We start from the raw sequence: 16266 nt of genomic DNA, 5'->3' as shown, positions 1-16266 counted from the left end.
AGAAAATGAATTTTTATTCCTTACTTGGAAAATGTGTTATTTTGATTGAGAGTTCTCCTACCGAGGTGGGAATGGTAGGTGCCCGCACAATTCTAAATTGGGTCGTGACAACCCAGATGAAATAACTGAGTCCAAAATAAATTGGAATGTTTTTGGAGTCCGGACTCGCTGAGCGAGTTGTGCAGCAGCAAAATTGCTCGCTTTGCTTTTCACACCGCGAGGCAAATTTTCTGCTAGGTACGTTTCTTTGTTGTAAACTTCAATTGCATTACTCACTCCTTTGCCACATACACAAGCATTAATTGTCCCAAAATCATGCAATCTTTCCACTTCTTCAATTTCCAACTGTCAGCATATTGCAATAGTTCAATTGTTCCTTTCTTTTTCACTTCTGCCACGTAGACAACTTCACCCAAACATTGTACTCAAGGTACAGCTCTTCAAGGTTGGGCAGCCAAACTATTGTTGTCACCCCTAATTGTTGATAGTTAATAGGATTTCAGAGGAAAGTCACACAACCACAATTCTTTCAAATTGGAAGGGAAGTGAAAAATCCCACAGCGGATTTGTTGCTACAGTGGACCCATTGTCATTTGAATTTGAACTTTCAAAAACTACACCCAGGGATTCTAGTTCAGTTAGGTAATACAATTTCGGGAACCAATATTGCTTTTTTGAACAATCCCATGATTCCTTGAGAACAAATACAAGCTGTTGAAGATTGGGAAACCTTTTGAAAATATCCTCTGTGTCTTTCGAATAGGAAAGCGCAGGTACCTTTAATATTCTCAAGATCTCTAACTTTGAGTCCTCCACTATAAGTACTCGTTCATCCGCATAGAAATCAAAGAAAGAACCATCTTTGAAAGCTGCAAGTTGCAAGAGATCAATGGTATTACAGAGAACGTGATACGCAGATTTCAAAAAAGGCAGGCATAAATTAAATAAGATCAGGTAAATTATTAGTCTTCACTACCACAAATTCTCAATAGCCTCTGTGGATCTTGGGCTAGTAAAATAGACTTGTACTATATATCTATGCTACCCGGACTCTCCAAAATGCTGCCACACCCATGTCGGATCCTCCAAAAATGCACTACTTTTCATCATCATCATCATGAACGACATCATCATCATCATGCATTATCTGAATGAAATCACAGAAGTAAAACATCCTGGAATGTTTCTTTATATAAGCCAAAATTATAATTCCCACATTGTAAATCCTTATGCAAGGAAGGCCTCAAATCTTCAAAGGCAAATACTCCTCAGCAACTACACAAAATAATGACATCTAATACCTTTTTTTTTTTTTTTTTTAATTTAGTTAGTGTTTTTTAATCCAATTAACTTTTTGTTCACGCAATCAAAGCATCCCCAGTCATTCATATGTTTTTTGTATTAATCAAGAATAGAAAAGTTTCAAAAAAAAAAAAAAAAAATAGCAAAAGAGCTGCAAACTGAACGAGCATGACCTTGTGGAAATGAAAACTAGTGTAATCTTGGTAAACATATGCTAAAGTTTCATAAGCAATTATGCAAAGTTTATTCTGGAATATATGCTCACCTCGATGTGAACCTCGGATAAGAACATCAACGGGTTTGCTACCGAGATCCTCTTGTTCTTGTTGAATTCGTGCAGCACAAGCCTCAAGTTTGGGTGTACAAAAACTTAACTCAATTAGTTTTAGTGAGTAAATATCTGCAAACTCAATGGGTATCTCATTCAAATATCTGCAATATCTAATCAGAAGGCGCTCAAGGACAGGAAAATTGTCATTCGTGGCTCTCCAGTACTTGAGATAACAATCGCAAATTAGCAAAAGCTTCAATCGAGTAAATCCACCTGCAATTGGATGCCAGTCTCGGCCCTGACAAGCATTCCATTGCAGATTCAGCACCTCAAGGTTGGGCAACTCACCTATGATGTTCAAGTCCTCCCACCTTAGACAAGTTCGGGACAACTTTAACTTCTTGAGTGTTGCTGGAAAAGCTTTTGCACATGGAATGGTCACTAGTGCAGAGCCTAATACCCCCGCAACAACAACATTCAATGTTTCAAGTTGATGTAGATGGACAAGATTGTCGAAAAGTCTTGATTCCTGGAAACTTAAATAGTCGCGTGAATCTCCATTGATTTCTAATTTTTTAGCATTTCGAATCCCTGAAATAACCTCCTTTGTGCAACTACTTGGAGACAAGCCAGAAATAGTTTGCACGTTTGAAAAAATTAAGTATCTCTCTTCACCAACAGATACACTTGGGGGATTTGGCAAATAAAATTTTTCAAGGCTCAGATGCCTTAATTGCATCAGTTCCCAAACTGTCTCTGAAAATTCTCTAGATGCCGAACCACGACTTTGAACAATGAATGTTTGCAGATTCCATAACCTGCAAATTTCTGAAGGTATGTGAAAATACCCGGACATTGCAAGGTACCTCAACCAAATGAGGCACAGTATCTCAGGAGGGAAGTTAAAGAACCTTATGTGGCTCAATTCCAAGATTCTGAGTAAATTGAAATGATTAAGCCCTAGTTTGAGAGTAAAACTTGCAGGGTGCTTAGAAAGAAAGAAAAGTGAACGAGTTCGTTTCAAGAGATTGTTGTCTTCATCATATGTCCGCCTCGTTATCGAATGATGATGTCCAGGGGTAAGAAGAGCCTTATAAGAATCACAGTCTTTCATGACAAAAATATTTTGGCTTTGAGCTTCTCTCAAGCACAACTCATATAATAGATCATGAACCTTACATGATTTAATATTTGATTCATCAGAACTTTTCTTGCTGACGAGAACAAGATTTCTGTCGACAAGATCTTGTAAACACTTCTCAGCCTCCCCTTCGAAGTCTTTTTCCAACTTCAGAAACCCGTGGGCGATCCATAATCTCACCAATTTCTTCGCTGAAATCTCACAATCTTCTGGAAAAATTCCAAAATACAGAAGACATGCTTTTAGATCACTGGTCAAGTAATTGTAACTCAACCCAAGCACACGTGAACATTGTTCATTCGGATCATTTGTGACAAACGACTTGACATCTTTGGCAACACTTGCCCAATCTTCTATAGTCCTTTTGGATTTGGACAGAAGCCCAGCAACCACAACAATAGTTAGTGGTAACCCGTGACATTTGTCTATGATTTGCTTGCCAATAGTCTCAAATTCAGGTGGTAATGATGCATTAGTAAAGCCCGTACTTTTAAAAAGATTCCAACTCGCATCTTGATCCATGAAACTCATCTGCAAAGGAAGATTCTCAGTACCAGCATAACAAGCTACTTCATTGTTACGGGTAGTCAACAGTATACGACTCCCATTGTTTTCACTTGGAAAGCTTAGTCTCACGTCATCCCATGCTTTAGTGCTCCACATGTCATCCATGACAATTAAATATCTCTTGCCCTTTAAACTTTTTTGTAGCATGTCTGCTAGATCCGCCTCACCTTCCATGTAAAATGTGTCACCCTTTGTAGAACGCAGAAGGCTTATCAAGATTTCCTTTACATTGTGTTGGCTAGATACAGTAGCCCAAGCACGAACATCAAAACGAGAATGAATGTACACATCATTGTAAACTTCTTTTGCTAAAGTTGTTTTACCAATGCCTCCCATACCGACGATCGGAATGACTTTAGGTTCACCGGAGAAGCCTCTAGTCAGATCTTCTAACAACCTTTCCCTTTGATCATCACGTCCAACCATATTGTTCTTAATATTCAGAACTTCTTTTGCTGAACTTGAAAAATCTTCAACCAAAGATTCTTTTGATGCTTGTTTGCCTATATCTTGAATCTTTGTTGACTCTTTCCAGACACGATCAACATCCTCTGCTACTTGTTTTAGGATATCACATAGCCTCTCATGCACCTTTTCATCATTTGTCATTACGGCTTCTGTTAGTCTCAGTTCAATTGTGTATTCAACAGCATTTGCAACTTCTTTTACTTGTACTTCCAGATCTGTCATTTCCCCAGACAGATTGCTTTTCTCAAAGTTCTTGAGAAATACTTCCAAGGAACTAATTTTTTCATGAAGAGCGAGTAATTCTTCTCTGTGATCAAAGATTAGAGATAGCATTGGTGAATTTGATGTTAAGACCGATTCCATTGTTCTCATAAGAGAAGCAATACTAGCATAAGCCATATCTACTGTATTATCGTTTGTCCTTTGCAATTATGACCTGAAAGCTGCAAGTTGCAAGAGGTCAGTTATGTTATTACACATGATTGAAACTTAAATTAGTAACCTTGAATTAGCATTGAGTCTGTTGCATGTTCAGGTCAGTTCTGTTAGTACAGATGATTTTACACTTCGGCTGTGGTCTTTAATCTCAAACACATCAAATTTGGTTAGACAATAGGGAAATAAATAATCTTTAACAGTGTCAGCACCTAATACCTACCGGCTACTATAGGACAATTTTATTCTTGAAATATCTTAAAACTATCTATCCTGTCCCACTTTTCTTGATATAGTTTTATGTCACCCTCAAAATTTCATTACTTTTTACTGTTTCATGCAAATTAAATGCTGCAATTCTATAAAACTCTAGATATGAAGTTCTCTTTACTCGATCTAATCAATCAATCAACTATGTTACAATTCCAGCTATTTGGGTTGGTTGTATGAATTATCTTTAATCATTCTGCTCTATGTGGAATACTTTTCATTTACGGTTAAATAATTGTGTTTTAAGGCAAACTAGGGGCAATTGCTGAGATGCACTTGAGAAAAGCTCATATTCAAGTAACAATGAAAGGATGAAAAATGATTAAATAGGACTTTAGATTAACATCAAGTGAATTTAATATCCAAACATTCTCATCACACATAGTATTCAGACAAATCTAGATTGTACATTAAGAAACCAATCCCTCAAGATGATATCTTAACTCTATACTACATTTGGCTAGTACAAGTTGACTTTCCATGCAATTGGACTCGTCAACGCTGTGGTACATTTGTGTGTACACTTGGGTGTTACCAGGCACGCAGTGCGTGATCACCATTTCCTGTGCCTAAGTACATTCCTGTAAACATGTTTTATATGGTGTTTTGCGCAGTAAGGTTCAACTAAGTGTGTGATTAGCTGTAGATGCTAAGTAATGGTAGTGCCATCGCTCAAGGTCTGATATCGCGTTTGGAGACATATAGCTCTTAGGTTGATTAGTCGTATCACGTTGCCTACGAGAGAGTAATTGGTATGAATTGTTTGCTAGCACCTCTACTCCATCAAGTTATAAGCAAACAGAGATAGCAAAGCTGACCTCAAATATATCCAGAACAAGCTTGAGTATTGAGTGTATGATTTATGAGTTTAACTTATCGTTGTGAAAAACAACTTGAGTTTGAGTTTTACAACTTGAGAAGGTTCTATTGCATTGATATTTCAACATGAGTTTTCTTCAAAGTTATACTTGTCCCAATGATTACAGATTTGGTTTTCACTTGCCTAGCCAGTGGACTTGTTCTTCTTACTTACTGATGTACATAGATCGAAGCTCAGTGTATGAGACTGTGAGCACCACGGGTTCGTCAGAACCCAGGGGAGGAGCCATAGTGGAATTTACGGGTTCGACAAAAACCCAATAGCTTTAGCTTAAACCTTGTATTTGTGGTAAAAATCTACTTAATCTGTACAAAAAGTTTCCATAGGATACGTGCCACCTCCCACCAGCAACAGGTACTAGATAACTTTGTCCACCAAGTCTAGGACAGATGGGAAAAAATCACTAGTATTTTTGTCTCTGCTAGAATTTGAACGTGAGACCTGATGGTTCTCAATTCACTTGATTGACCACTAGGCCAAACACTTAGATGCAGGTCCAAATAGTTTCTTGTAACTTAGTAAGCTGTCTTTTTTAAATCCAAAACCCATAAACTCAAAATCCTAGCTCCACATTTGGTTCCACGGATGCCAATTCCTTATATTTTCATATTGATGTCATTCAGTTAGTTTTAATCATTACTCCCTCCGTGCCAACTTATGTGATACTTTTCACTTCCCGAGATTCAAATTGTATGAATTTTGACCAACATTTTAAAAAGTATTTTTTTTTTTGAAACTGGTAATTTTAAAAAGTATTTTTCACCAAATTGTAATGAGAAATATTGTAACTTATACTCTCTCTGTCTCAATTTATGTGATACACTTTGCTTTTTGGTCTGTCCAAAAAGAATGATTCATTTCTATATTTTGAAATAATTTAACTGAAAACTTCTCCTTTTACCCTTAATGAGATGATTTATAGCCACACATATATCTAAAGCTTTTTTACACCACAGGTTTCAAAAGCCTTTTTTTCTTTCTTAAATTTTGTATCTAGTCAAACTATATCACATAGATTAGCAAGGGGGAGTAATATTTTTCATGTAGTTTTCAAATATATAAATTTTAATCTTAAACTATTGTGTTAATCTAATACAATTTAGCTTCAAAGTTTTGTCAAATTGACTCTAAAAACAAAAAATATCACATAAATTGGGACGGAGAGAGTATTCTACATTATGCTCCATAAGCTATACAGTAGATTCTGGTTTATTCTGGGCTTTGAGTAAAGTTAAACAGATGTTATATGCACTTTCTATGTCCATGAACATGATATGATGATTAATGTTCCTTTTTTCTAAGTTTATTTAATGGAATAACTAACCTTTCGATGGAAGATTAGCAAGATAGGAAGAGAGTTGGGAGAAGTAGCAATCAGTAGCAAGATCACTGCAATAAAGTACTTCAAGAAAAGAGTAGAAGGAACACAAATATGAGTATCAACAAACAAATGTGGAAAGGATAAAAGATACGGTACCTAACCAAAGATAAATCTGAGTGGCTAAAATGATATCTGCAGAATTTATCATGTAGTCTCTTAACTATAGGGATAGGGTGAATTAGGTCCCTATTATATAATGCTGAACACAAATGGTCCTTTATCTTTGCAAAATGGTGCACTTTTAGTCCTGGTCAAGAAGAAAACAAAAACTTTTAACATGCTACAGTAAACCAAATAACTGCAAAGCTAATTAGTAGGCATCAACTTGTACTCTAAATTCGGCTCTAGAAAGGTCCCATTTTTTTGGTTATTTGAAGTGTTTTCAAAATTTGCCTACTAAAAGGACAACCCACAGAACATACTTTCAAATCTATTTTACGTGACACTCTTTCCTTTAATCCCCATTTTAAAAAGATATGCAAAAATAGCCCTAGCTGAATTTTCTTGGTCTTTCGCCATAGGCTTTATGAGTAGTTTTTTTTTTTTTTTTTGGGTCGTCCGACAGATTTGGCATTGTTTGAATTTGAAGAAAAAAGCATTTGTTTCAGAAGTTGATGTTGAAGAAAAGAGATTAAGCACTGCAGGGGCATAACAGTCATTTTACAGCTTCAATTAATTAGTTAGTGGTACTTAAAGTTAATTAAGTTGGTATTAACCACCTACCTAAAGTTAGTGTAGAGTAGTTAGAGAAGAGATTAGCCTCAACTAACCTAATCCTCAGTACATTGTATATATATCTCAATACACATTAGATTCTAAGTACAGCATTTTAACACATTACAGATCAATGCATTCCATCAGTTCTTTCTTTCTTTCTCTCTCTCTCTCTCTCTCTCTCTCTCTCTTCTTCTTCTTCTTCTTCTTATCAATGAAGTTTTGATTAGTTTCGTGGTATCAGAGCAGTAGAACACGTAACCATTGTGTTCTCAATTTGAAATTCAATCCCTAAATCAAATTCCGTTAAAGTTTAGGGTTCCTCTGAAAAAAATTCTTGAAAACCAGTTTTAAGCTGAAAAGTGTTAATTCTTGCCAATCTTTCTAGGTAATTCAATGGCAAACGACGAAATTCCAAGTAATCCTAATGAAATGTTCAAGAAAATGGGTCAAGTCTCAATAACAACAATGGTGCAACACCAGCTCGTGGTTCTGGCAGTCAAACAGCCCTGGGTTCTAACCAAACAATTGATCACAACCACCCTCTCTTTCTGCATAATTCAGATGGGAAGAAATAAGTTTTGGTTAGTAGATGGTTCTTGCAAGAAAGAAAAATTTAGAGAAGAATTGTGAGATCAATGGGATTGAGTAAATGCAATTGTGTTGTCTTGGATAATGAATTATGTGGCTAGTAATTTGCTAAGTGAGTTGATGTATGTTGTAGATGCATAGGCTGTTTGGGAAGAACTAAAAGAGAGATTTGATGAGATTAATGGTTCAAGAACATTTAATCTACACAAAGATATAGCAACTCTTACTCAAGGAACCATGTCTGTAGCTGTGTATTTTACTAGACTTAAAGGTTTGTATAATGAATTTGAGGCTTTAGTTCCTTTTCCTGGATGCAACTGTGAAAAATCAAGAGATTTTGTTGTTTACTTACAACGACTGAAACTATATCAGTTCTTGATGGGGCTAAATGAATCATGCACACAACCTAGGAGTCAAATTTTGCTTATAAGTCCTCTACCCTCAGTGAATCAAGCATATGCAATGATCATAAATGATGAAAGCCAAAGGGCAAATACTATGAACACAATAAGTCATTTTGACTAGTCTGGTGTATATTCAGGAGTCAGTAATAGTCAAAATATGAACCAGGCTGAGCCTTCAGCCTTATATTCAAGAAATAGTAATTAGGCTGGAAATCAAAAATATAAGAGAGATTACAATGCATGGTGTGATGTGTGTAAGATGAAAAGACGCACTAGAGAAAGTTGATACAAAATAGTTGGCTATCCTCCAACTTCAAGAAAAGGAAGTTTGGCACAGGAAATGACATGGTCAAGGAAATTCTGCTACATGCAATGCATCCTTCACTGATCACACATCTATGTAGAATCAGATGACAACTAATCAAGATGGTGAAAATCTTGTTGCTGCTAATGTCATTGGGTTATATTAAAGTTTGTTGAATCAGAATAAGATGGCTCAAATGACATGTATGAATCAACCTAGAGCCTGTGTGTTTACCAAGGAGCAATCTGACCATATCCTACAAATGTTGAATAAAAGCAGTTATTTCTCAGCAAATATGAATAATATGAATGCTATAGGATCTGGTGACATCTCAAGTAACACAACTGGTAGGGTCTCTAGTATTTCTAATGAGTGCTTAGCTAAGTTAGCTCAGTGGATCATTGATACTGGGGCAACTAGCCACATGGTTTCTAATGTAAACATACTAAACAAGTCATCTCTAGTAAAAAAATAAGAATCCAAAATCAGTATACTTACCAAATGGTGATATATCCATGGTTACTCACACTAGTTCTAGTTCCATGTCACCTAGAAATACACTTGAGAATGTGTTCTCACTACCTCGGTTTAAGTAAAAGTTGATGTTTGTATCTAAGGCTACAAGAGAACTGAAATGTGCAACCTTATTCTACCCTGATTTTTGTATATTTCAGGATCTCTCAAGTGGGAAGGTGAAAGAGATTGGTAGACAAGAGGGGGTCTATATCTACTTAATTAAACACCTGGAGACCATAAACATAATGTAGCTCTAGCTGCTAAAACAAATCAGTATATTAGTTTTTCAGAAATCAATTTGTCGCATATGAGATTTGGACATGTGTCCCCATCAGTATTGTGCAAGTTACTTTCTAGTGCTAAAGATAGTATAACTGAAATTGTCGATAAATGTACTGTTTATCCTTGTGCCAAACAAGCTAGACTTCCATTTCCTGCAAGTAGTATAAAGAGTACTGAATATTTTGACATTGTTCACATGGATATTTGGAGTCCCTATAAAGTCCCTACTATTGATGGTTTTAAGTAATTCATGACAATTGATGATGATTACAGTAGGATGACTTGGATTTATCTGTTAAAACTGAAATCTGATGTATTTGTCATATTACCGCATTTCTTAGCATTTGTCAAACCTCAATTCAACAAAACTGTCAAAATATGTAGAACTAATAATGGTGCAGAATTTGTGAATGAATTATGCAGTACAATTTTTAAGAATGCAGGGATTATTTATCAAAGAACATGTAGGCTTTATAAGCTTACCGGAAAGCAAAAACACCTCTAGGGTGTAAATGGATCTATAAGATCAAGTACAAAGCCTCTGGAGAAGTTTAAAGATTCAAAGCTAGGATAGTTGCAAAGAGATACAACTAGTTGACTACCAGGAACATTTTCTCCTGTTGTCAAGATGGTCACAGTCATGATAGTACTATCTATTGCAGCTGTTACACCTCGAAAATTTCATGTCGTTTTGTCGTAAGTAGACTAGCGCGAGCTTAAGGTTAACATGAAACTCTTATGACCATAAGAAGGGTACTTGGTAATTTTAGAGTGCATACGATAAGATTTCGAAGTTATATGAATTGGTGAAATAAAGTTTGATAAGGACAAGTGAAGTATAAGTGGTGTTTAGGAAAGGTTTCGTAAACTATTGCGTAAAGGATTGTTTGGTAATACCTTGGAGAGGAGTTATGAGGATATTTAGATTGTTAATGCAGTGTTAAACAAGTGCTAAGAAGGTTCTATAAGGGTTGGAGATCAAACGAAACGACGAGAATAAGTCCGAAAAAAGGGTGAGTTATACAACCCATTATACGGTCCGTATAACAGTCACAGTGAAGGGTCATCACTGGACGATTTATACGGTCACTTATACGGACCGTATAAGTATCCGTATAATTCTTGACGGGCAGCTTTGTACTTTTTATAAATATAAGTCCCAAGTTCATATTTTTCATTTGCCATCGTCTCCACACCTCTCAAGAGCTCTAGAACATTCCATACACCATACCAACATAAATTCAAGGTGAAGCAAAGATTAAACAAGTACCAATAATCAAGGAAATCAAGTGTTTGGATGTTCATGTAGGGTTGCTAGAAGCTAGAAATCTCTTTGGAATTGAAGTTGGGTTTCTCTCCAAGTAAAGTATTGCCATCCAAAGCTCATTCCTACATCATCAAAGGTGGGTTTTATGTTCATTCCATGTTATTAAGAATATTGAGTGGTTGAAAGACTTGGATTGGGGAAGTAAATGAAAAACGAATCTCAAATGCAGAAATAAGGGTATTCTTGAATAGTAGCTTGACATAAATTATGATTCTTGACATGCCATGAGTAAAATCTTGTTGTGAATGATGCAAATGGAGTTAAAGAAGTATGATATGAGAATGGATACGGTATTGTTCCATAGTTATGGCTATGAATGATTTTGATAAGGAATGTTGAGAATTGAATAATGTCTAACTTGATGAAATTATTGATTACGATATTGTGGGTGTTGTTATTGATGTTGGGAGTTGTTTATTATATGGAGGAAGTCATTAAAACAAAGGAGATGCTGCCCAATTTTCGTTAGCTCTTAGATTGTTAATTGAGACCTAAAGTATGTTCCCGGTTATCTAACCTTAGTACGAATTCTCTTGAATGTAGAATTGTGAATATTGGAGGAGAGAATTTAGTCAATAAAGCTATAGCGACGTAAAGATACGTAAGGCTAGCCCCCTTTTTCCAAAGGCATGACTCCTACCTTACGATTTCCTCTATATTTTCATGACTTCCTTATATTCTAAATGTTGAAAGTTAAATGTTCTTGATGATTCCTTAAGCGAAAGAGATGGGATGTGTTCCATGACATTAATGATGACGATTCTATTTCTAAAGACCCCAAAGTCATGAATTAATGTATTTATGAAGTTTATGAGCTTATCCTATGTTTTCCTTGATAATGTTCGTTGTTGTTAGTCTCACCTCATGCTACTAGTTCCTCCAAGGTGAGACATGCCGATCATGATTGTTGCATAATATAATCGGAGGTTACTGAACTTATGTCACTCCGATAGGGTTATTTCTTTTACTTGAGCTCTCATGCATGCTTTATGATATGTATATGTACGATTACACCGTGCCTAGTTGGCCGTGCACTACCACCGCAACAAGCGTAGTGGGCGCTATGACACACCATGTCTAGATGGCCGGGGTGCACACCACTAGTAGGCGGCATGAGATATTTACCCCAGACGCGGGCTGATGATGATCAAACCGTACATATATGGTCGGGTAGTTATATATTCTTATATGGTATGATGTTGCTTATTATATAAGTTAGCATGCATGACTCCGCCTTAAGAGGCAATCAGTTACAGGTTATCCCTTTACCTTATATTTTTGCATCTCTTATTATGTTATTGTGTATGCCTTACATACTCAGTACATTGTTCGTACTGACGTCTTTTCTTTTATGGATGCTGTGCTCATGCCCACAGGTAGAAAGGGAGGCGGTACAGATTCAAAGGAGTCTATCGGAGCTACACGTAAGAGCACTCCACTATCCGAGTCGCCTAGTTAGTATTTCTTTTGTATATATTTGGGTATGGGGGGTCCCGTCCCGTCTTATGACCAAGATTTCGGTTAGAGGCTCGTAGATACATACGTGTGGGTAGTAGATGTCATGAGACTTCTTCGTGTATATTTTGTACATCATTTTGTAGCCTCGTGAGCTTGGCGCATATATATATATGTTTTGATAAAGTTTGAAAATTGGTTTATGATAGTTTTATCTTGAGAATGATATATGTTCAGGTTATGTATGCTAGATAGCAGGATGAGTAGTGCTCGGTAGCCAGCTCCGGGTACCCGTCATGGCCCACTAGTTGGGTCGTGACAAAAGTGGTATCGCAGCCAGCCTCCTAAAGGGCGTGTCTACGAGCCGTGTCTAGTAGAGTCTCGTTTATGGGTGTGAAGCGCGCCACACTTATAAACAAGATGCTGCGGGGCATTTAAGAATAATGACCGTCTTGCTTCTTCAATAGATCGTGCAATAGAGCTATAGTATAAGATTCCTCTTTCTCTAATTGTGCGTTATGATTTCAGTGATGCCGATAAAGAGAAAAGCCACACGGCCGCCCCAAAAGGCAAGGTTACATGATAGAAGGCGGATTGGAAAGGGAGCCACCAATGAATATAAAGAAGGTGATCCCATAATGAGGCTCCATCCCATACCTCCCACACTCGCGCCTATTCTAGAAGAACAAAGGCGGGTCCTACCTGCCCCTATGTCTCAGTTCCTCCACCGGTGCTTCGGGTCAACAGATGACCGAGGCTATTCAGCTATTGACTTAATTGGTTGTCGCTCGTGCTCATCGCCGCAGTACGGGCCGGTGACTGTGTGGTTAGTGCAAGGGCCCGTGATTTTATGAGTTTAAATCCTCTAGAATTTTTTAGGTCAAAGCCGGATGAAGACCTGCAAGGCTTTATAGATGAGATTTTGAGGACGCTGAGGATTATCCATGCTTCGAATACCGAGTTAATGGAGTTGGCATCTTATAGGTTGCGGGATGTGGTGGTTCTATGGTACAACAATTGGATTTCTTCAAGAGGGAAAAATATGCCTCCCTCGGTTTGGCAAGGGTTCGTGAATGCTTTTATCTGTCATTATTCGCCACCTGAGGTTCATCAGGCCAGAGCTGATCAATTCTTGAATCTGAAGCAAGGAAATATGAGTGCCCAGGAGTACAGTCTTCACTTTAATTCTTTAGCTAGATATGCTCTAACTATGGTAGCCGATACGGGGAGACGCAGTACATAGTTTTGATCGCTAGTGGCCACGTTTGTTCAAGGATTGTTTGACAGCCTTCACTTCGAAGTGATGGACGTTTCTCGCATATAGGCCCATGCCCAGAATTTAGAAGAGCAGCAGCGACCGCACCGGGATGAGCACAATGTTGATAGGGGGCAAAGTAAGAGGGCCAGATCTGTTGGTGCTAGTAGCGAGTATAGAGGGGGTCAGAGACAGTCATATCCTTGATATTTAGGCCAGTCGGCGACTAGTGCACCTTCTCGATTTGCGGGCAGGATATTTGAACGCCCTATTTATTCAGGACAGTGTCAGAGCTCGAAAGTTTCGGGTTCCCAGTTTGGAGGTGATCCTAGTCAGAGGAGACCACCAGTTCCACGATGCGGCCAGTGCGGTAGATTACATTCAGGTCAGTGTCACCGAGGCTCAGATGCTTGCTATGCCTATGGTCAGGTTGGGCACATGATCCGTGATTATCCGTCGATGGGTGGTAGAGTTGGAGTACAGCCCACAGGATCAGTAGTTGGTTCTTCCTCGTCTGTGCGCCCGGTAGAGCAGACTCCCCATACTTCAGCAGGCCGTGGTAGGGGCAGAGGGGGAGCATCCAGTCTAGGTAGCACCCAGCCACGTATTTATGCTTTAGCCGGACGCTAGGATCTTGAGTCCACCCAGATGTGGTTACAGGTTTACTATCCATATTCTCCCATGATGTTTATGCATTGATTGATCCAGATTCTACCTTGTCGTATATTACTCCGTATATTGCTGATAGTATTGAGGTGAAACCCTAGCCAATAAAACCTTTTGAGGTATCCACTCCTGTTGGTGACCCGGTAATAGCTAGGCAAGTATATAGAAAGTGTGTGATTGTGGTATGTAATCGTCAGACTATAGCTGATTTGATTGAGCTGGAAATGTTAGATTTTGATATGATCATGGGCATGGATTGGTTGGCCTCTTCTTATGCTAATGTGGATTGCAGAACAAAGATGGTTCGATTCCAATTTCCAGGAGAACCAGTACTTGAATGGAAAGGTAACACAGCATCTTGTAGAGGTAGGTTTATTTCCTATCTCAAGGCAAGGAAGATGATCGCTAAAGGCTATATTTATTATCTAGTCCGAGTTCATGACACCGAAGCAAAGCTGCCAACTCTTAAATCCGTCCCGGTAGTAAATGAGTTTCCGGATGTATTTTCAGATGAACTTCTAGGTCTTCCACCGGAACGAGAAATATATATTCCTCCTTACAGAATGGCTCCTGCAAAATTGAAAGAGTTAAAGGCTCGCTTGAGAAGGGATTCATTAGACCCAGTTCATCGCCATAGGGAACACCTGTCTTGTTCGTAAGAAAGAAAGATGGTTCCCTATGAATGTGCATTGACTATAGGCAGCTGAACAAGGTGACAATAAAGAACAAATATTCTCTCCCGAGAATCGATGATTTGTTCGATCAATTACACGGTGTCAAGTGGTTTTCCAAGGTAGATCTGAGATCAGGGTACCATCAAGTCAGGGTGAGAGAAAAAGATATTCCGTAAACAGCTTTCAGAACTAGGTACGACCATTATGAATTTCGGGAGATGTCATTTGGGTTAACTAACGCACCGACGGTATTCATGAGTTTGATGAATAATGTATTCAGGCCTTTCTTAGATTTGTTTGTGATCGTGTTAATCGATGATATCCTAGTATACTCTCGAACAGAAGCGGAGCATGCAGACCATTTGCGTACTGTCCTTGGGATTCTTCGAACTCGTGAGCTATATGCTAAATTTTCAAAATGTGAGTTCTGGTTGAATTCGGTAACTTTTCTGGGCCATATCATCTCAGCTGACGGCATTCGAGTAGACATACAGAAAATTGAGGCTGGGAAGACTTGGCCAAAGCCTACCACCCCTACAGAGGTTCGAAGCTTTCTGGGTTTAGCAGGTTATTATAGGAGATTCGTAGGAGGATTTTCTTCTATTTTTGCACCATTGATGAAGTTAACTCAGAAATCAGCAAAATTTCAATGGACCGATGCCAGTGAACGCAGTTTCTAGGAATTGAAGGGCAAATTAACTTCAGCCCCAGTCCTGACACTTCTAGAAGGACCATATGGTTATGTTGTTTATTATGATGCCTCCGGTGTTAGGCTAGGTTGTGTATTGATGCAGCACGGCAGGGTTATTGCCTATGCTTCCAGGCAATTGCGAAAACATGAGAAGAACTACCTGACCCATGATCTTGAATTAGCTGCAGTTATTCATGCACTAAAAATGTGGAGACATTACTTGTACGGTGTACATGTTGATATTTATACAGATCACAAGAGTCTCCAATATATTTTCAAGCAGAAGGAGTTAAATCTACGGCAAAGGCGGTGGTTAGAACTATTGAAAAATTATGATGTGAGTATTTTATATCATCTTGGAAAAGTGAATATGGTGGCTGATACACTTAGCCGCAAATCAATGGGTAGTCTATGTGATGTCCAGCCTAAGAAGAAAGAATTAGTCCATGAGCTCCACCAGCTAGCTAGCCTAGGAGTTCGCTTAATGGACTCAGGCAATACAGGAGTCACCGTCCATAACCCAGCTGCCTAATCTCTAGATATGGATGTGAAAAGTGCCAATGTGAAGATCCCAAGTTGAACCACTACAGAGATACACTCCCTCAGAAGGGGAAGTCACCATTTGAGATTTCCACAGATAGGGTTCTCAGGTATTGAGGCAGATTGTGTGTC

General features: G+C 38.2%; 1 protein-coding gene across 4 annotated transcripts; it reads right to left on the bottom strand.

The window, feature by feature from the left end:
• Positions 1-242: 242 nt before the first annotated feature.
• On the bottom strand, positions 243-6796 carry LOC132050417 (putative late blight resistance protein homolog R1A-10). Of its 4 annotated transcripts, none has more exons than XR_009413412.1 (4): positions 6659-6796; positions 1568-4192; positions 977-1147; positions 243-869 (listed from the first exon to the last, which is right to left on the bottom strand). XR_009413412.1 is itself a non-coding variant. In XM_059441650.1 (3 exons), exons 2-3 carry the CDS (start codon positions 4146-4148, stop codon positions 1137-1139), a joined length of 2592 nt encoding a protein of 863 aa, XP_059297633.1. In that variant the 5' UTR covers positions 4149-4192; positions 6659-6796; the 3' UTR covers positions 243-1136. The 4 variants fall into 4 exon arrangements, 1 of the variants encoding a protein (XP_059297633.1); XR_009413413.1 differs by having other exon boundaries at positions 243-975; positions 1040-1147; XR_009413414.1 differs by having other exon boundaries at positions 1072-1147.
• Positions 6797-16266: the final 9470 nt, after the last annotated feature.

Source organism: Lycium ferocissimum, chromosome 3, assembly GCF_029784015.1.
Source record: "Lycium ferocissimum isolate CSIRO_LF1 chromosome 3, AGI_CSIRO_Lferr_CH_V1, whole genome shotgun sequence".
In the NCBI taxonomy this organism is placed as follows: Eukaryota; Viridiplantae; Streptophyta; class Magnoliopsida; order Solanales; family Solanaceae; genus Lycium; species Lycium ferocissimum.
Note: the sequence above shows the minus strand (reverse complement) of the source record. Positions and strands in the feature narration are given on the sequence as shown.